Here is a 22,100-nt window from a genome sequence, read left to right as displayed (position 1 = left end):
CAGCGCAATCCCCTCTTTCCACTGTCAGCCGAGATATAAAGTTTGCGCCCATTCCATAACATGGGGCTTGTGAAAGCCGCCTTTTGTTTTTACATGAAAGGATCCGGATAAGAAAGTCATCACAAAATCAGCTGTAGAACCCAAACTGTGTGAGCTACAAAGTAATATTTCAAAGAGGTCTTCTCACAAAACTGTCCAGACCAAACTGTTGGAGCTATGTCACCAAAATCGAAAGGAGACTCTCACAAACACGAAGGTGTCAGTTGTTTTGCTCTACTACACACACAAGCTTCAGGGGAGTCATCTGAATTTAACCCTGTACTGGGCTGTAGAAATTACAAAAAGTGCATAGGGGGTCAAATGTGCCAAAAATAATGTGACAAAACATTAAATATTTTCTTATCTTTCAGATATAGGACAGACACTTCAAAACCTTGTGGCTTATTATTTTTTTTTTTAACTTTCTATTTTGCCTTCTATGAATGTGTTATTCAATGTGTTTATATGGGGTACTGCAGTAAAGGCAAAATTCAATGTTTCATCAAATCATTTTTTAAAATATATATTTGTTTATACCTACAGGGGTCCTAAAATTCCAAATCAAATGCCTGAATGATCAATTTTATGACCATCTTAAAACAATTCCATATGTTAGCTTAGTAGATAATGCGATCTAAGGGCTTAGAGTAGACCTACAGGGGCACTTTGCCAACTGAGTTTTTTTTACTATAGCTAATCTTAACCACTGCTCCTTTTTACTGATAACTACTAGGACATAAAACCCAAACACAAGCCCACCATGAGCCAGAGAAGCCAGGGTCAATGTGCAGACATAGCGAGACAGGGTGTACAATGTAAAACACCAAATAAGGCATAAATTGGGCCGATACCCGCTAATTATCGAAATCCAGAAAAGAAACGTTAAATTCTACAAATTCTACAACCACCTAAAAAGAAGCAATTCCCAAACCTTCCATAACAAAGCCATCACCTACAGAGAGATGCACCTGGGGAAGAGTCCCCTAAGCAAGTGTGTCCTGGGGCTCTGTTCACAAACACAAACAGACCCACACAGAGCCCCAGGACAGCAACACAATTAGATCCAATCAAATCATGAGAAAACAAAAAGATAATTACTTGACACATTGGAAAGAATTTACAAAAAAACTGACTAGAATGCTATTTAGCCCTAAACAGAGAGTACACAGTGGCAGAATACCTGACCACTGTGACTGACCCAAAATTAAGGAACTCGTTGACTATGTACAGACTCAGTGAGCATAGCCTTGCTATTGAGAAAGGCCGCTGAAGGCAGACCTAGCTCTCAAGGGAAGACAGGCTATGTGCAGACTGCCCACAAAATTAGGTGGAAATTAGGTGGACTTCCTAACCTCCTGCCAAATGTATGACCATAGTAGAGACACATATATCGCTCAGATTACACAGACCCACAAAGAATTCAAAAACAAATCCAATTTTGATAAACTCCCATATCTATTGTGTGAAATACCACTGTGTGCCATCATAGCAAGATTAAAAGGCAACCGGTGAAGAACAAACACCACTGTAAATACAACCTATATTTATGTTTATGTATATCCTTTTTGTACCTGAACTATTTGCACATCATTACAACGCTGTATATAGACATAATAGAACATTTGAAACATCTTTAATATTTTGGATTTTTTGTAAGTGTAATGTTTACTGTTCATTTTTTAATTAATTAAATGTATTTAAAAATTTCACTTTTGTTTATTATCTATTTCACTTGCTTTGGCAATGTAAACAAATGTTTCTCAAGCCAATTAAGCCCCTTAAAATTGAATTGAATTGAGAGAGAGAGAGAGAGAGAGAGAGAGAGAGAGAGAGAGAGAGAGAGAGAGAGAGAGAGAGAGAGAGAGAGAGAGAGAGAGAGAGAGTGCAAGAGAGCGAGAGAGAGAGAGAGAGAGAGAGAGAGAGATGTGAGACAAGGCAAGAAGGGCCTTCAATGCCATCAAAAGGAACATAAAATTCGACATACCAATTAGGATCTGGCTAAAAAAAACTTGAATCGGTTTTAGAACCCATTGCCCTTTATGGTTGTGAGGTCTGGGGTCCACTCACCAACCAAGAATTCACAAAATGGGACAAACACCAAATTGAGACTGCATGCAGAATTCTGCAAAAATATCCTCAGTGTACAAATGTAAAACACCAAACAATGAATAGGTTCTATAACTGATTCAAGTATTTTTTTGGCCAGATCCTAATTGGTATGTCGAATTTTATGTTCCTTTTTATGGCATAAATTGAAATTGAATTGAGAGAGAGAGAGTTGTAAAAACATTAGCCAGAAGTAGTCAGCCAGAGAGCAGGAGACAGTCCACCGGGCTGCCAGCCAAGATCTTCTGTCTGGAGGGAGAGAGGCTAGAATCAATACAATCTAATTAGACCCAATCAAGTAGAACAAAATGCACAAACACAGAGATGGAATTAGTGGAAGCATTTGGGATATTTGAAATGGTGTATATGCGTCCCAGTAACATAGTCTCATCAGGGATTTAGTGGTAAAATGTTAGGTGGGTGATACTTCAATGCATTTTTCTGCGAAGGTTGGGTAAACTGTTGAGCAAAAAAAAAGTGGGTAAACTGCATTTACATGTGGTTATCCTCCACTAGATCCCTGCGCTTAATCCCAATATAATATTAGATTGTAGAAGCAGAACTACCGCAGTACCACAGCAATGTAGACACACAACTAAGATGGCTAATGATGAAATACTTGAACAGATTTTTTTTTATCGTCATGGCAATCATACTTTCTGAAATATCAAGACAAAAATATCAAAGCCTTTCAAAATGTCTTAACAGCCATGTTGAGATTTCCTATCCTGTTGTTTGACTGGCAGGGGCTTTCCTCAATGAGGGGCTTAGTTTTGCAAATCAAGGCCAGCCACTCAGCCTGGCCTGTCAATCATCCCTTTCTCCTTGGCTTCCAATAATAGACAAAGAATGTAATGTGATATTCAGCGATTCTATTTTGTGCAGATCGTCTCTCGTGTTGGGTGGATCTGGGGGGGGGAGGAGAGACAAAGGAACCGAGGAAGGGAGACAAAGGAACCGAGGAAGGGAGACCGAGGAAAGACATAGTAATGTAATGCACTGAATTATAGATGAGTAAAGAGAATTGATAGCCATCTATGAGCAGTTTGTCACGTGACCCAGCAAGTTGCCTTAAATACCAGATGAGGTAATGATGTCTGAGTCCCAAAGTGGCACCCTATTCCATATTCAGTGCACTAGTGCTCTGGTCAGAAGTGATATACTATTAAGGGAATAGGGTGTCATTTGGGACTTAGATGATGTGAGATTTGTTTTCTTACTGTCTCAGTCGGACCTGTAGTGGGGTAATAGTTATCATATGATATTATATATATATATATACCTCACAAGTGACCTGTGATAAAACTATGCCATTTGTATGTTAACAAAGTCTATTAAACTGAATATCTGACTCCATAAAGACGATTTAGCAATGTACAAGAGACTATTGATGAGTTACAGTAATAGAAAGGTCAAGAAAGGTCTGAGAATGGAATTCTAAGGGCAAATATATTTAATATCATTGTAAAATGAACAATAAATTATACAATGCATAAAGCTTAAGTTACAAATCATTAACAACCATTACAAGGCATTATTCTAGGCAAGATCAGAGCGGGAGAGAGAGAGAGAGAAGTCATAGCTTGAAAGGCCATGCCCCCAAGTGTCCCTGGGGAGGAAAGAGAGAAGTGTATCTCACCAGCGACAGGTCAGGAACAAAGAAAAAGAGACATCGAATCCAAGACCCCTTTATAACATCTGACTTGTTTGGATTCACAATCTGAGTTGTTGACCAATAGTATTACTGTAAAGTTAACCTCCAATCAGCTATTAGACCTAGAGAATGTAAAGACAACTGAACCTCTGCTTCATAGACCTGTGACAGAATGGGGGATGTCAAGAGCAACACAAAGAGGGCTGAATTCCTAAGACAACACAAAGGAAATCCTTGAATACAGTGTAAATAGTCACTTGGGGCAGCTAGGCCACCCTAAAGACATGTTCATCATTGATAGTCAAGGACAGCTTGCAGGTAGAGACTAGCTCTCTCCTCAGTCTCCTCTGCACAGAGAGCGGATTGGTTTACCTGGGGGTGCAGTGGTGGTGAAGCCTCTGACGCCTTCCTGTCCCATCCGCAACCTTAACTTAACCGCTGGGCTGGAAGGAGACAGCGATGGAAAGCTGATCTTTATCTGCACTCAAACTGACAATACAATGACAAAATACCTGCAACTGCACTATTAGAAAAGATGGTGCTATCCAGGACCTGAAAGGGTTCTTCACCTGTCCCCACAGGAGAACCCTTTGAAGAACCCTTTTTGGTTCCAGGTATAACCCTCAGTGGTGGAAAAAGTACCCAATTGTCATACTTGAGTAAAAGTAAAGATACGTAAAAGGTACCCAGCAAAATTCTACTTGAGTAAAATTCTAAAAGTATTTGGTTTCAAATATACTTAAGTATCAAAAGTAAAAGTATAAATAATTAGAAATTCCTTATATTACAGTTTTTTTCAATTGCTAACATGCATTGGTCTAAACTGAAGTCACATTGTCAAAACTCTTCACACAGTCAGCGAAACAGAAGTGTATGTGGACCAAACTGTGAATCATTGTTCATTGGTTTCACACAAAATGCATTCAATGACCACATTCTCCGAAATCCATTAACTCTTTTCTCATTCATACTCCACTACCTGCAAAACCATATATTTGCAGCACGTTTTCAAATGCTACACACTTTTACCAAAACTATTCAAAACACATTTCATACAGAAAGATGGCAAATGTCGTGCATTTCTGCAGTAGCCAGATGGAAACATATAGAAAATCTCAGCCGAATATTTAATCATTCCAAACACAGCTGATTGCAATTTCAGTTTAAAGCCTACCCAAGTATCCATCTTTCAGTCTCTTTACCAAACAGACAAAAGAGAATGGCTTCGGAATGATTTAGTTAAGAAACATGGATGAAGGAAGACAGGTTGATGGGGAAAGAAGAGTGGCAGGGAGAGGGAGAATGCATGGAGGACAAAGGAGAGGAAGACCAAGAGAGGTGGTCTCTGTTGAGATAAGGGCCACAATTATTGACCATGTTGTAAACCATGGTCTCTCTTTGAGAGAGGCCATGTTTAAGGGTACAACCAAATCTGCAGCATTCAACAGTTGCATCAATAGTACAACATTTCCGGCAAAACAACAGGTGAGATATGCATCCTTCAATGATAATTGAACTGCATATTACAGTACAATAGAGTATGTTCACATTTTTACATGTACTGACATTTTGAAATATATCGATTGTTTTGTGTTTTTCAGTAGGATCCAACGGTTGCCTCCCACAGGAGGGAGAGGCAGAATATTATCAGATGCGCAGGAAATTGCCATTTTTTACATGGTAATTGGCAACAATGCAATAAAACCGCTGGAAATTCGGTGCAGCGTGCTGGCAGACAATATCACTTTTAGGAATGTGAATACGGTCAGCACAACGACAATTTCCAGAGTCCTAGAGAAACATAAAATAAGGATTAAGCAGTTGTACACTGTACCCTTTAAGGGAAACGGTGAACGTGTGAAAGAACTCCCGTATCAATATGTCCAGGTAAGATGTCTGTTCAATAACCAAACAGGTTACATACACAGCTATGTATAATGTAAAGTACTGCAAAACTGTGGATTTACTCTATTTTAGAGAGTAATGAAGATGGAAGCCAGGTAAACTGCAGATACATTCATCTTTGTGGATGAAGCTGGAACCTGGCAAAAACACGCCGCAGGGGAAGAAATGTAATTGGACAGAGAGCATCCGTGGATGTCCCAGGCCACAGAGGAGCGAACATCACAATGTGTGCAGCACTGTCCAATGATTGTTTGCTGTTAGACAAACTACTCATTGGGTCTTACAATACAGAGAGGCTCATTTCTTTTCCGGATGACCTGCATAATCGACTTGTGCCAGCGGAGGAGAGAAGGGAGGAAACTCCCCTACCTTCGTTGTTGTGTGGCATAATGTGTCATTCCACCACTCTGCTGCAGTCACAGACTGGTTTCCCACACATCCCAGGATGTCCGTACTATTCCTGCCTCCATACTCCCCCTTCCTAAACCCCGTAGAGGAGTTTTTCTCTGCGTGGAGGTGGAAGGTTTATGACCACCATTCACAGGACCAGATGTCCTTACTGGATGCCATGAATGTGTGGAGACACTTCTCCTGAAGACTGCCAGGGTGTGGAGACACTTCTCCTGAAGACTGACAGGGTGTGGAGACACTTCTCCTGAAGACTGCCAGGGTGTGGAGACACTTCTCCTGAAGACTGCCAGGGTTGGATTAGACATTCCAGAAGATACTTTCCAAGACGCATTGCCAGAGAAGACATAAGATGTGATGTTGATGAGAACTTGTGGCCAAATGCAGGAGAGAGGGAGAACTAGAACCGTCACAGTACTGTACAGTATGAATGATTATACTATACATGTTGTTGATGGAGTTTTTTGTAATTATTATTGCAGCCCTGAATTTCAGGATTTTTATTTTATTTCAACTTTTTATTTTTCACAAGTAAATTACTATATGCAAAGATATAGAAAAAATAAAGGCTATTGAAGCAAAGTGCTGCATTACTGATTCATTATTGTCACATATACTTTAGTACAGTCAATAAAGTGAAAAGGTGCTATTCTTTGTCACGTCTGCTTCCAACTCACACTCCCATACATGTAGATACTCTGAATGCAGATCACTTTCCAGCTCACACTCTCACACATAGATCTCCTGAATGCAGCTCACTCTCCAGATCCCAATCACCCGGATTCTGATCACCTGTTCACACACCTGTATATCATTATCACACACTATTTAGTTCAGTTCTTTGCACCCAATCTTTGTGAGATATTGTTTGTTTTTGACACACTTCTCTTCGAAGCGTTGGTTTTCTCGGGTAGGATAGTTTTTGCCTGCCTCACTAATGACGCCCTTTGCCTATTCCCTGCCCGTACCTTAGTCTATTAGATTTCCTGTTATTCACCTATTCCCTGATCTCCTGGATGACATTACTAGCCTTTTCCCTGCCTGTACTGTTGCCTTTTGGACCCCTGTGTATGACCTGCTGTCTGCCCCTGGACCCAGCTACCTGCCTCCTCCTGTGGTCCTTTACATCAAACACCTGCTGCGCCCTGCGCTTGAAACCAGCTCTTTGTCGCCCTCGTGTTCATTACATTCTTATTCTTTAATGAAATACTGATTTATGTGAAAAATCATTCAAACTATAAAGAGAAAAGTAAATTTATGTAATGCTCCCTGTTAGTGACTTTTAGGTCAGTGTGTTATGAGTGACAATATATGCTTTCGAAGTGAGAACTGTTACCAGTGTTCTGGCTGAACGAGCTAATTTTGAGACATTAAGTTTTATGGTGAGTTTTGGAGTGAGATGAACTGTTTGGCCAAGATGCATGTTGGTAATGCAGACTGTGTGAAGAGTTTTGAAAAAGTGGCTTCAGTATTGACCGATACTTGAAAAAAAAACTAAGCAAAACAGATGGCAACATTTTCTTGTTTTTTAAATTTAAGGATAGCCAGAGGCACACTCCAACATTCAGACATAATTTACAAACTAAATATGTGTGTTAAGTGAGTCCACCAGATCAGAGGCAGTAGGAATGACCAGGGATGTTCTGTTGAGTGTGTGAATTGGACCATATTCCTGTCCTGCTAAGCATTCAAATTGTAACGAGTACTTTTGGGTGTCAAGGAAAATGTATGCAGTAAAAAGTACAATATAAAATATAAATATATTTTTTAAAGTAAAGTACATTTACCTCAAACTTCATAAGTAGTAGTTTAAAGTATTTTTTACTTAAGTACTTTACACCACTGATAACCCTTTTGGGTTCCATAGAACCAATTCCACAGAGGGTTCTACCTGGAGCCAAAAAGGGTTCCCATATTGGGACATCCGAAGGACCCTGTTGGAACCCTTTTTTCTAAGAGTGTGTGAGGGTGTTGGTCCCAGAGTGTGTCTCTCAGTATGTGGTAGAAGTGTATGGTAGTACTGTTAAAGAGATGTCTTGCTCTGCATATGGATGATAAAAATCAACCAAACGCCCACATTGATCACCTCAGTCTCCTCTACATCTTCAAGCAGTGGCCCTGATGAACTTTCTGTTTAATGGAGGGGAATGTTTCATGTATGCCCATAAATGTACATTCTCACCATCTAATCTCTGATCATCCCATAGATCGCTGCACAACCTCTGACCCTCTGCATTAACTCATACGTCTCCATTTCAATGATGCTCTCCACTGAATTAATTGGGTTGTTAACACAGGCAATTAGGAGTGCAGCTGAGACCAGAGGAAAAGGGGGATAGAGTCTGATGAGTGGTGGTTAGATATATATACGTTCATTCACACAGCCAGTAGATCTATGGGGCTCTTATTCAGAGATGCCGCTTCACTTCAGAGAATGTCTCTAATGATTGTTCCTCCCTTGGCTAGTTTGAAGTTTGTTGTTAGTAAGCTGTTCTTGTTCCCTCTCTCTTTTATTTTATTTTCTTATTTTCAGGACCACTACTTGTTCTTAGTAAGGGTCACTCTGTTCACAGGAGACCAGACCACTGTGACTAATTAGTCAAAGCTATTTCAGGAATGTATTTATTTTGTGCTAAATATGCCACAATATCCATGCAGCACAGTATCATTGAATAGCAGAGCTCTATCAATGTAGACTTTTGAGAGATGATGTGTCCTATTTCTTCAGTAATTGGGACCCAGGGGGACAGTCACAGTTTTGAAACGTGTATGCAATGAGGGAGGCGAAATATCCTCAAGGCTGGAACATAGTTTTAAGAAACCATTATTCACACTGTCAATTGTTTATTTTATTTGTTTAACTAGGTCTCAGTAAATAACTCATTAGATATTGGGGATGCATTGTCTACCCTAAATGTGGAATGTTTTATTCAGGTAGTCAAAAGGCATTAGGCCTATCAATTATGCTAACACACATAAAATGAATGAAATCCAAATTACACTTATATGTCTGTCGAATTTGGCGTACGTAGGCAACAGTGTTGTTCAAAATGATAATGCATGTCCCCGCACTGCGTGTTTGTTCCCGGCCCAGTGCTCCCCTGTCCCAGATCAAAGCGTCCGTCTGTGACTCTTCGCAGGACCCGTCCGCTATACCCATAATTCCCCGCGCTGAGACAAAATGAAGGAATACAGCCTCTGCGGGAGAACAATGTTTGGGCTCTAAAGATTGAAACGGACGACCAAAGGTGAAATATACCAGCCGAAAGAGCTATTGGTGGTCATGCACTGGTAAGATAAAAGGAAAAATATATTTTGGGCGAGTTTAAATATGTGAAACTCCGGCAAGAGTATGGGACAGACAACAAAGCGCAACGCTAGATAGCATACCGTTGCTGGAGCCGAGCATCAATTGTTCGCTTGAGTTGCATGGGCCATTTGTTATGGGTACGTCGCACATTATGCTCAGTTATGGTTTCTTTCAGTCCTCACCTAATACCTATTAGAGGTTCAACTTGTTTATATCAACCGTATCAACTGTTTTAATTAGTTAGACAGGTATTATGTATTTCATAACCGAAAAATGAAAATGAAGCGCTCGAAATATGTTGACGAATGACAACACATCGTGTTGTGTGAAATCGCGTGCATACGCCTTCTCGCAAGTTTGTCAATCAAAATTATTTTAGAATGAATTCCATAACTTAGAATTGATTTAGGACTACGTCAGACGAGAACGTCAGATCCTCACATGTTTGGTGTAATGTTAAATTCAGTGTATGGTCTAATTTATTTTACCGAGTATAACTGTTATACTGATAGCCATATTGGCTAATAATTGCATGATCCTGCATCACAAAGGGCCTGGCAGGCTGGTTAGCCAAGTGGCTAATTGTTTGATGGCTAGCCAGACGTTAGCAGTAGCTAGCTATCGGTATTTCTAGCTCCAGTGAATGACACTAGATGAATAAATCACAGCTTGGCGCTGGGAACCGATTTGTCGCGTACTCCATTATTTTTTTAACACTGAATACACTTTAATTTTCAACAAACGCTTACTTACATTACATACCATTTTGCTGTAGCATGTTACATATGCATTTGTTAGCTAGCTGTTAGCTTTATTTGGTATCAGCGTGCTAGCAAGTTGCATCCAATGTAATTGCAATAGAGCTAGGCTAGCTAGCTATGCTGGTGGAGACAATGAAGTTCAGAGACACGATTAAGTTATTCGTGATAAATCTGAAACTATTCAAGTGAACTGTGTTTTGTGAATGAAAACCCACTATTGAAAAGCCATTCAACTGAATACAATAAATTGACTAGGTAATGGTAGTGTGGGCAATGTTACAATTATGAAATTGCTGCTTGAAATATTTGTTTAGCTATTTAACCCCGAGTTAGGCTATATCAGCATCTGATGTTTTCCTCAAGGTGATGTACTGGTTTTTGGATGCTGTTCCCCTCATTCCAAAAACTCCATTTTGATTTGCCTTTTGGAATCCTCTCATTCCTCGTGGCATTGTAAAATAGCACAGCAGCAGAGACATGACTAACCTCAGTCATCTCAAATTTCACGGTATGAAGGTAGCTAGCTAGCTTAGTAAAGTGTTAATTTGAAACAGTATGAGAGTTGTTTCTTTTGATCAGCCTAATCTTCCTGTAGCTATACACAAGTATATTACAGTGCCAACGTTTTGCATTATACCCATGGAATCAGTTTTATATTGCTTAATGATAAGAGTATTTTGGTGGCTGGTACTGGCTACTCTTGCTTGGTTCGTTAACTTTAAAGCCCTTGTTTGGTGGGTTTCCTATGATGACAACCCATAGTCACTGAATAAAATATAGAAAATGACCTTCCCACTACCTGTAGAACCTAACTGGGCTCTCACCTCTTTTTAGTTAATTAGCCTAGTCCTCAAATAGGATGACAGATTAACACGCAGCTTCAGGTTCATTCCACTCTCTCATAGGATGTCAGGGTTGAACATATTATAGGCTATACCTTTTACCCAGGTTAATTTAGCTGCATCTGAGATTGACTGAAGACTTTCTAAAAGTAGCCTTCTACTTCACCATGTTTTTAGGATACCATAATTCACCAAAGCCAGACTCCAGACCCTGGCTGTTTTGTTGTTGACCCACACACCCTCATTATTAATCCGGCTAAGCACTTGATGGGGAGATCAGAGCCGGGCATGAAACTGATTCTTCAGGGACAGCCCATTGTAACAATGCTGCTCTTTCAGTCACTGTGTCTGAGCTAGAGATAGAGCGATTATGATTTTTCAATGCCGATACCGATTATTGGAGGATCAAAATAAGCCGATACGATTAATCGGCCTATATATATATATATATATATATGTGTGTATTAATGACAATTACAACAAATCTTGATGAACACTTATTTATTATTATTATATAATACATCAATAAAATCAACTTAGCCTCAAATAAATAATGAAACATGTTCAATTTGGTTTAAATAAAGCAAAAACAAAGTGTTGAAGGTAAAAGTGCAGTATTTGCCACGTAAAAAAAAGCTGCCGTTTAAGTTCCTTGCTCAGGACATGAGAACATCTGAAAGCTGGTGGTTCCTTTTAACATGAGTCTTCAATATTCCCAGTTAAAATGTTTTAGGTTGTAGTTATTATAGGACTATTTCTCTCTATACCATTTGTATTTCATATACCTTTGACTATTGGATGTTCTTATAGGCACTATAGTATTGCCAGCCTAATCTCGGGAGTTGATAGGCTTGAAGTCATAAACAGCGCAATGCTTGAAGCAAAGTGAAGAGCTGCTGGCAGATGCAGGAAAGTGCTGTTTGAATGAATGCTTACGAGTCTGCTGCTGCCTACTACTGCTCATTCAGACTGATATATTAAATCATAGACTTAATTATAATATAATAACACACAGAAATACGAGCCTTAGGTCATTAATATGGTCAAATCCGGAAACTATCATTGCAAAAAACTAAAATGTTTATTCTTTCAGTGAAATTCGGAACCATTCCGTATTTTATCTAACGGGTGGCATTCCTAAGTCTAAATATTCCTGTTACATTTAACAACCTTCAATGTCATGATTATGTACAATTCTGGCAAATGAATTACGGTCTTTGTTAGGAAAAAATGGTCTTCACACAGTTCGCAACGAGCCAGGCAGGCCAAACTGCTGCATACACCCTGACTCTGCTTGCACAGAACGCAAGGGAAGTGGCACAATTTCCCAAGTTAAAAGAAATTAATGTTAGCAGGCAATATTAACTAAATACGCAGGTTTAAAAATATATACTTGTGTATTGATTTTAAGAAAAGCATTGATGTTTATGGTTAGGTACACATTGATGCAACGACAGTGCTATTTTTGCGAATGCGCTTGTTAAATCATCACCCGTTTGGCAAAGTAGGCTGTGATTCGATGATAAATTAACAGGCACCGCATCGATTATATTTAACACAGGGGAAGCTAGATAAACAAGTAATATCATCAACCATGTGTAGTTAAGTAGTGATTTGTTAAGATTGTTTTTTACAAGATAAATGTAATGCTAGCTAGCAACTTACCTTGGATCTTTGCTGCACTCGCGTAACAGTCAGCCTGTCACGCAGTCTCCTCATGGAGTGCAATATAAGTGTCCAAAAAGGCAGATTTATGAAAACTTGAAATCGGCCCTAATTAATCGGCCATTCTGATTAATCGGTCGACCTCTAGTCTGAACAGTTCATTTAGTTCACGTGAGTTTGTGTCAGCAGCACATGTAAACAAAAATAAACCATCATAGACCACTGATGGAAAATCCACCCAGTTAATGTTTCCTTTCCACTCATCCAGGAGTGCTGCGCTGTGACTTCACCCTGTTCACCTCTCAGCATACGTTGCATAAACACAGTTATCTGGGGAGATACAAATTTTTAGAGCAGAAGACACATTTCCGTTCGCTGTAACATATGGACAATAAAGTTGGATTGCATTGTACTTCACCTCCTGCTCTTTCTTCCCCAGGATGGTTGGCTCCCTGTAGTTGAATCTGCCCATCACCACCAAGTTCATCATGAGCATCATTCAAGACAAACTAGGTAATGACTTCCTGCGCTCCAATGGGAGCATGGACTCCAACTTCTCCCCTGGCATGATCATGTTCAGTCACCTGCCCCCTGTGACCAGCTTCACCCGGCTGGCTGCCCAGTCTGTTATGCAGGACCTGCCAGGCCCCCACGAGATGATCCTGAAGAAGGAGCGGGACTCTCCAGACTGCAGCATGGGAGCCCTGGGGGGGTATGGAGGGGTGGGGGACTACGTCCATGCCATGGACATCAAGCAGGAGAAGATGACAGAACATGACTACCGTCTGCCGCTGTACCCTGGAGGCCCGGGGAAGAGCACAGAGCTCCTAGAGGTGTCCATGGGCAACCACCAGAACTTGCTGGTGCATGACCTTAGCCAAGGCAACGTAAGGCCTTCTGACACATTGATACTTTTAGGGCTGGTTTCCCATACACACATTGAATCTCTCAATAGAGATTCTCCATTGAAAGAGCTTTTTAGTCCAGAACTTAATCTGTGTCTGGGAATCCAGACTGTAATGTTGTTCTTTAGACCAGAGAATTCAAGGCAAGGCACCACACCATAATAGGGATTTTTTTCAATCTTAGTTGTATCACAATCAACTTTTTCCAGTCATTTGTGTCTACATTCAACTTTTTGGTATTACACATTTTCAGACATATTTAAATATGCAAATTGGGCAATATATCATTAAATATGCACATGATTGCATATCAAGCAAATCCATTTTTCTGGACACTGGATGAAGTTAGCCTCAATATTTTGATTTCATTTTAAGACACTCCAGGACCGGACTTGTCCAGAGCAGATTGTGGGTAAATACTTTTTTTTCATCTTCCTATCTGTGAAGACATAGATGTATGTAAAATGCATTTTTGGCAAATTTTTCCCAACAAGATTGCACCTAGATTAAGAAATGGACAAGATATCAACAATTTCCTCTGGGCAAGTCTGGTGACTATTTAATCATAACCATACAGCATTTGGTGAAAGCAGATGCTTCTGAAGCTGAGGAAAAATAGTTGGTGTGTGGGAAGAGTCCAATTCTTGGTAAATTGCAGTTAAAGAAAAGTACAGTACTCTAGTGAAATTAGGCTTTCAAATGCTTATTTAGAACCAATCATCATCTCTTCAATGTAAGTTACTATATAGTCCACATTCTCTATGAAATGGGCTTTTAAATTGTGTAATTCAATCTAGTGAGCTTTGAAATGAGTGGTTCAAATTAATAAAAATGTTAATCACTAGTATGAGAAACAAAAGAAAATATACATTTTCATCTAGTTTGACATTTTTATATAGATTTTTGGAAAATACTAATGTTAATGGACTAAAATATCAACAAATCTCAAAATGGATAGGTAAATGCCTTAACCCACACCAAATCTTCCTCTTTTGTTATGTATGATTTTTTAAATCATGGGTAAACAAGGCAAATGTTCTCTATTGAAATGTCTAATTCACAGCAGCACTACAATTATTAAAATAAAAATGTTACTCCAGAGGTTTGGTTGATCAGATGTCCACATGCCTTTTGGGGAGCGGGGCTTGTAAAATAGCCAATCTCACCAAAGACTGGTGGATAAAGGGGAATGTGGGGGTGGGGGGGGGGGCAGCAGAGGGAGGATTTAGTAATGGTGACCTAAATCTAAGACATCAAATGCAAAATATGTCCCTCTCAAAATGATTTGGATTGGGCCTCTTGTGTGAATGGAAACGTCTTGGCAAGGACACGGTCGTCTTGTTTGAGCTTGCACTCACACATTGTCTTCTACACACACACGCTCTCTCTCTGCCTAACAATAGCCAGGCTCCAGAGTTTACTAGGCAGCACTTGCATGCTCATTGAAAAGCTAGACGTATCATTTCTTGCTCACTAAATATGGTTTAAAAGTTTATCCAAGGACATTTTAGAGAATATATTACATGAACTATGACATTATTTGTGTATTTCTATTTAACTGTTATTACTACTGAGGAGAATGGAAGACACACATTTTTCTCCCCTCAAAAAGGCGATTCCCTACTAAAGTTATGAGTAGTTTCATTTGGAGAGCAGTCAGAGCACCCCAAATGGTGCTATTAATTTCAGGATAATGGCATGCTTGTGAGCTTACAGCCATTTTGAGGCCACTGGGCCTGCGCTCTTTTGGTTGAGGAAATGAGACAGGTTTGTTTTGGCTAGCCTTACCCCTGATCTAATACAATGATTGGTTGATATTTGAGAGTGCCCTTGTCTTTCTCACATGTACTAATCCACACTCAGGCTGTGTCTGAAATTATACCCTATTCCCTATATAGTGCAATATAGGCCTCTGGTCAAAAGTAGTGCACTATATATGAAATGGGGTGCCATTTCAGACAGCCATGCTCTTAGTATCCATATGGTGTTGGGAAGTGTAATTGAAATGGCAGTGTGGGTGGGGGATCAATGTCCCTATGAATCCCAGTGTCCCTCCCCTTTCCCAAACCACAGACTCCTTTGTTTGAAGATTGCTCTTCATAGTGAGTGAACAACATGCTGAATATTAATCGGTCTGTATTTAGACTTGAGCCACTAGTTAATAAGCATAGGCCTTTTTTATGGGATTCTAAGTGTGTGTCTCAAATGACACCCTATTCCCTTATAGGCCATTTTGGTACGCATCCTAAATGAAGAGCAGCTCTCCATTTTGAATGACGGCTTAACTGTGTCTGGAGAGATGCACAGAGGGAGCCATAAATATGTGGTTTATTACTCTACCTTCTGGCACCTCCCCAAGGCAGCCCTCTGCAATGGCTCAAATGAGCATTCACTAAATGCTGCATGAGTCCGTTTGTGTTTTTTGTTTTGTGTACATGTGCAATATGTAAGCTATGTGAATGTGTGACTGAACTTGGCCCTTCCCATTCTCTCAAGTGCTCATTTTTTAAAAATTTTCTGTCTTCTTTCTCACTCTGCGCCTCCCTTTTGTCATCCTCCCAGCTGCCGAGTCGGTTAGGAAAGGAGTCCTCAGGAAAGAGAGGTCGAAGGTCAAATGGTGAGGAGGGCAAGCCCCGGAGGAAACGTGGAGAGCCTAAGGTGTGTTATGCATCCTAAGTTATTTTGATTTAGATATGATTCATTCACTGAAATTTGGTCTTCATTTTTCAGTAGTTGAGGATCTATTACATATGAGTATTTTTTTTCCCCAGAACTTAGTTTCTATCTTCAACGATCATACATTGAATGAGTTAAATTGAATTTGGTGGTTGAATTGGCCTCCTTTTGTCCAACAGCAATCAATGATGCTGGAAGCAGATGGAGGCAGCCTGTGGCCCAACGGGAAGCTCCACATCTGTGAGCACTGCGGCGCATCCTTCAGGAGCTCATACCACCTGCGCAGACATGTCCTCATCCACACAGGTACCCAGGCCTCTACTGACTGATCAACTGCTCATTTTTAATGTATTTTTTAATTTTTAATTTAAATAAAATTGTTGGTTTTAAAATACAAGTGCTCTCTTGAGGAACAACAGTATTTGTGTTGAATTGAATAGATAGACAATATGTTTGTTATGGGAGGTCCTCATTCACACAGGTACCTAGGCCACTGATCAAAATGTCTGTTCATTTCTAGCATTCTGTGTGGTTTTGGTTAGTTTTTCACTATATTATGAAAGCTAAAAGAACCCCAGAAATGTTTGGAATATATCTTGTGTGTTAGAAAAACTAGGTTGTTCACAAAGTCACTAGGAAACGTTGAAATGAAACCAGTGCAGTATTAGTTTTGAATAGAGTAGGCAGACACAGAGGATTTAACTTAGTAACCATAACTGTGTGGCTGTGGTGTTGCCTTAGGTGAGAGGCCGTTCAGGTGCAGCCAGTGTAACATGAGTTTCATCCAGAAATACCTACTACAGCGGCACGAGAAGATCCACAGCGGTGAGTGGAATGTCAAATCCCACACACACGTCAAGCACACTAACGACATGTGAGAGACAAACAATCAATTACCTTTGTGCACCAATAGTTTTGCTCACTGTGTCATCCAGCTATGTTTTGTAGATGGTTATTTTTCTTTAGATTTTCTGTGATGTTTCCCCTGACAGGAGAGAAGCCTTTTTGCTGTGACCAGTGTAACATGCGCTTCATTCAGAAATACCACATGGAGAGACACAAGAGGACCCACAGTGGAGAAAAGCCATACAGATGTGAGACCTGCCAACAGGTAGTGACCTCTACATGGAAAATCTACTGAAATAGGATGATGTGTGTTGGGAGGGGAGTGGTTATGATGAATGTCTGCTTTTAACCTGTGGAAGCAGCAGCACTTTTGAATGGTCAAGACAAATATCCCCTCAGGGACAATGCATCTTAATATGCCCACTTCCATTGTGGCATGACCTGACAAGTTATATTTCTCGGGATGGAAATGTCTTCGTGTCTATCCCATTCTGCTGTTTACAATCTGTACCCTACTTGTGGTCTCTCTGCCCTGCAGTTTTTTTCCAGGACAGACCGATTACTCAAGCACAAGCGAACCTGTGGAGAAGCCATAAAGAAGGATCTGGAGCCCGGGATGTTGGACCTGGGCTGTGAGGACATTGGGCAGGGCAGCTACGGAATCACTCAGGGAAATGCTGGGGCCTCGGGCCGGAAGAGGGGCAAGTCCAAAAACTCTGGTGAGGGAGGAGAGCGCAAGAGGAAGAAAACAGCAGGGCCAGCTGAAGCAGGAGGGCTGGGCGGAGCACACATCCATGGGGCGCCGTCGGGAGGCTACAGTCTCCATGATTACAGCGTGGAGAATCACACTGTGTCCTCGTCCACTCCGCCAGGGCCCAGTATGCACCACGAGCATCATGGCAGAGCCCCTAAGATGGCCTTCAAGAAGGCCAACCGCAAGGCCCTGGACCAGGGGGATTTGGGGCAGGCCAAGCAGGGCACTATGGAGCAGGGTGGGGCTGTGGGGATGGTCAGGATGGGCATCATGCAGGGCTCTGAGGCCAAATCGGGTCCCACCACCAGTAACTATGACGACGCCATGCAGTTCCTCAAGAAGAGGCGCTACCTTAACGCGGCCAGCAGTGCAGCGTCAGGGGCCGGGGTGGCAGGGGGCAGCACCAACGATTATGAGGTCAACGTTGGTCACCTGTCGTCCCAGCAGTCGGTTATCCAGGGGGTGGTATCAGGCGTGATGGACGGTGACTCGCCCCTCAGTCTGCTAGACTCCTCCCCCACGGGCGTGGACAAGCACGACAGGTCGGGGATCCCTGACGAGGTGCTGCAGAGCCTGCTGGACCACTACACCCAGAAACCAGACGGCTCGCACCACGACGTGCACTTTGACCTCAGTGACCAGCACGTGGCGCTGCACCCTGTCTCAGCAGACGGCTCTGACCTGAGCCACGATGCAGACTCCCCCAGCCCGTCTGGAGACAAGACAGTCATTATGCACGAGTACTCCCGCTTCCTGCTGCAGGCCCTGGAGCGCACCAGCCACAACACAGGCTTCCCCCTGGGCCCCGGGCCTCCAGCTACAGGGCCCTTCACCAGCTCCCACCAACGCAACCCGCTCTTTTCAGACAAGCACATATACACTACGTCCCCTCTGGAGTGTGGCTTCGGCCAGCCTGTGGCCTCTCCCACCCTGCCCTCCTCCGTGCCAAAGTCCCACTTTGCGATGCTGTCGGGCTCCTCTCCGCAGCACGGCTTCCACCTAAACAGCCTGGAGCCTGCCACCCACCAGCAGCTTACCCCTTCTCAGGAGCTCACTGACCAGATGGAGAAGCAACACTCCTCTTCCCCCTCCTCCTATCAGATCAGCCCGTCTGACCTGGGCAGCCAGAAGGACTCGCAGAACCTGGCTTCTCTGGACCCCTCCAAGGGCTCCTACACGATTGAGAACTTTGCCCAGGCCTTTGGATCCCAGTTCAAGTCGGCCAGCCGCAGCGCCTTGTCGTACGGCGCTGACTCTAGCGGGGAGGTGGACCACAGGATAAGGACGCCAGTCTCCGAATTCTCAGGGTATACTAGTTTGTTAGCCGACGTCAATGAGGCAGTAAGTACAGGTTCCAAAACCCCAACAAGCCAAAGCTACAGATAAGGGCCTGGGAGGGGACAGCATTCTGTTGGAGGTTCATGTTTTGTCCAGTATTTTATTTTTTTGTGCGCCTATTTTATTATTTTTATTAAGTGAAGTTTTAATTATTATTATTACCCTGCCGCTATGTTTGTGCCCCACCCCTCTCCCCAGGACTGGTCTTCAAGGCCTATTCAAATGCAATTTTTTAAGATATATTTTTTAAGTAAATATCTATGTATTTAGTCCGTTTTCCTCATCTTTTTGGTGTCATTTTTGGTCTGATCGTTAATCTTTAGAATGAACGTTTTTTTTTAAGCAAACAGAGTAGCAAATGAACTTTTCTCCCATGAGCTTAAGAGTTTTAGCAATCAACTTTACAATTGTAGCTAGCATAATAATGGGAATAACAATGATGGGGGCAGGGAATAGCCCAGAACTGAAATAGCAAAAAAATAAATAATGATATTGTCTGTTACAAGGATAAAAGTATTACTCAGGAAAAAAGTGTAAACGGAGGAAATTGTGTAGTGCAGTGAGCACTCATTTTACAGGTGTACATTTGCAACTACAAAGAGGATGCTTTGTGTGGTTATTTCTTGTGTTTTATACCTTGGTTGATGAGTGCAACAAATAATGGAGGCTGCTGCCAGCTCACTTACACTGAGAACACTTTCCACTTAGCTATATAGAGATTATGGTACTTTCTTGTCAATGTGAAACTCGTGTTTTCTTTCAATAAGGGCCATATATATTTATAACAATATATATACATGTATAATAACAGCTATAATCATTCTGGGGAACTGCCAGGTGAGGTAGAGGAAGTGAGAGGGGTCTGGGTTTGGGGGTAAGTTGTTTTCCTCGTTAGTTTTAGGAGGACATAGTGACACTATTCTTTGGCCAATAGAGGTTGCTGTTGGACAGCTGTGGAATTGCCTTCCTCATCTTTCTCCCCTCTTCCTCTTCAATTCTTTACTTTCCTTAAAAGAATCCGATTAGCACTTTGAGCCATTTATTTCATTGAATAAACTAAACTACCCCATAAGATCATGGAAGACATTTGAAACAAACTGACTTGCTTTCTAAAGATTTGTATTGATCGGGTTGGGGTTACCACCGTATGCAGATGTGGGGTTGAAAGCATCTTGAGCAATGGGTGGTTAGGGGAGGGGGGGGGCTTTGGTTGGGATGGCATGGTCTCCTTTGGGAGGGTATGTGAGGGGGGAGTTGAGCCTGGAGTTTTTTTATTCGCATTATCTCCTGAATGTTATCACATGTAGGTCATGGGGAGGGAGGGATTGTTTTATGGAAATGTATTAAGTTAAATTGGGAATAAACGTGTAAAGTAATTCACCACTCTGTTTAGCATCTTGCTTTACTATTTAAATTTGAAGTTAAGTGTATTGGTGGCTGAATATTTCTTCCCCTGTTACTGAGAGAGCCTGGAAACATGTAAGGAAATTATCATGTGACTAAATCCAACCCATATACCTATAACAAACCCAAAGCATTAGACATTTCTGGTGTGCTGGCACTACCACAACGGTATTTTACGAGGAATGGGGTGCCTAGTCCTACAAAATGTTGTCTACAAATAAATTGTGTACGTCCCAAATGGCACCCTATAAAGTGCACTACTTTTGACCAGGGCCCATAGAAGAATAGGGTGCCATTGTGGACGTGCACATTGTCTAAATGAAATGTACATTTCTCTGCCTGTGTCTAATGCATCCTTTGATTATGTGATTTCTTGCAGTCCTTCAATGAATCTAATTTATTTGATGTACTTTTTGTAAATCAAACTATTGCATTTTCTTCCATAGCCACGACTGGCCTTTTGAGCTAGAAATGTTTTTATCCTTTTCTTTCCTGATGCCCCTTTTTTTGTTTTACAGAATCATGAAACATTGCTTAATGACTGCAATGTTGCAATATCATAGGGAACAATGACTGACCACTACAACCATGCTCTGTTTTTATTGGATAGGAGGCTGAGGGGTGAACAATAAAGACATTGACCTTTTATATACCTCGTTATCACTGTAAACACACAAGCAGGGACAAAAGGTTGGCTCTATGGAGCAGAGATGCTGTCTGTTGTATGTGGCTATTTTTAAACCTTGTCCGATAAATGTCAGTAACACCTGTTAAGCAGGGTATGTTATTGCTTTAGGGTTCTGTAAATGCCTAATCATGCCAACCAGTGCAGTCTACAGTTCAACTCTGTCTCCAAGGTAACATTTGTTACTTCCTATATTGAATGCCTATTGTTTACAAAACACTACGTCTAAATCTTGCCCCCAATATTATTCAAATATTTTTGTTGTTGTCTGCACACCAAATTTGTAGCTGACGTTATCCTCCCTCTTATTTTGTTCCAGATTCTTGCAATGCTTTGCAGGGCTGTACCTGTCCAATGAATTCATAATTGATTAGGGGAAAAATAATAAATACTGTTATTGAGATATTTTGTTGACTTTGGTGTGACACTTAGACAAGTGGTTTGTTCTAATGGTGTTTTACACTTAATAGGTGAATACACGTCCATGAGGTGTTGACTTAAGGGAATAGTTGTCTTTATCATTAGGGCCTACTGTCCTTAGTCCCAGTCATGGGACAGAAAGAAGCCTATGTGGTCTGGGTCAGAGATGCATTTTGTGTGGTAGTGGTGCGCCGGTCAGCTGTTTGTTCACCTGCCCACAATGGCTAATAACCCATCTGCAACCGCACACTGATAAAGGGAAAATCTGATTCCCCGACTCTAACCCGCAAATATAGAAAATGAATTGTAGGCTAGTCAGACGGTGGAACAATGTTTTTGATAGGGGGTGCAGGATTTTTGTTGCGTAGTGTAGATGTTTCTG

The 22,100-nt window shown here is 41.4% G+C and overlaps 1 protein-coding gene across 2 annotated transcripts; it reads left to right on the top strand.

Moving 5' to 3' along the window:
- Nucleotides 1–9,183: 9,183 nt before the first annotated feature.
- Nucleotides 9,184–21,261, top strand: LOC109893278 (zinc finger protein 281). Of its 2 annotated transcripts, none has more exons than XM_020486428.2 (7): nucleotides 9,184–9,403; nucleotides 13,130–13,577; nucleotides 16,158–16,253; nucleotides 16,451–16,577; nucleotides 17,013–17,096; nucleotides 17,264–17,382; nucleotides 17,656–21,261. In XM_020486428.2, the coding sequence occupies exons 2-7, from the start codon at nucleotides 13,179–13,181 to the stop codon at nucleotides 19,255–19,257; spliced, it is 2,427 nt and encodes an 808-aa protein (XP_020342017.1). In that variant the 5' UTR covers nucleotides 9,184–9,403; nucleotides 13,130–13,178; the 3' UTR covers nucleotides 19,258–21,261. The 2 variants fall into 2 exon arrangements, with proteins under 2 accessions (XP_020342017.1, XP_031683118.1); XM_031827258.1 differs by lacking the exon at nucleotides 9,184–9,403 and adding an exon at nucleotides 9,444–9,559.
- Nucleotides 21,262–22,100: the final 839 nt, after the last annotated feature.

Source organism: Oncorhynchus kisutch, linkage group LG6, assembly GCF_002021735.2.
Source record: "Oncorhynchus kisutch isolate 150728-3 linkage group LG6, Okis_V2, whole genome shotgun sequence".
Taxonomy (NCBI): Eukaryota; Metazoa; Chordata; class Actinopteri; order Salmoniformes; family Salmonidae; genus Oncorhynchus; species Oncorhynchus kisutch.
This window is presented reverse-complemented; position numbering and strand designations above follow the sequence as displayed.

Excerpts from the sequence above, each read along its gene's own strand:
- LOC109893278 (XM_020486428.2), top strand. The coding sequence starts at position 13,179 with ATGAGCATCATTCAAGACAAACTAGGTAATGACTTCCTGCGCTCCAAT. Across the intron at positions 16,254-16,450 it reads GGAAACGTGGAGAGCCTAAG|CAATCAATGATGCTGGAAGC; the intron begins GTGTGTTATGCA and ends TTTGTCCAACAG. Across the intron at positions 17,097-17,263 it reads GCACGAGAAGATCCACAGCG|GAGAGAAGCCTTTTTGCTGT; the intron begins GTGAGTGGAATG and ends TTCCCCTGACAG.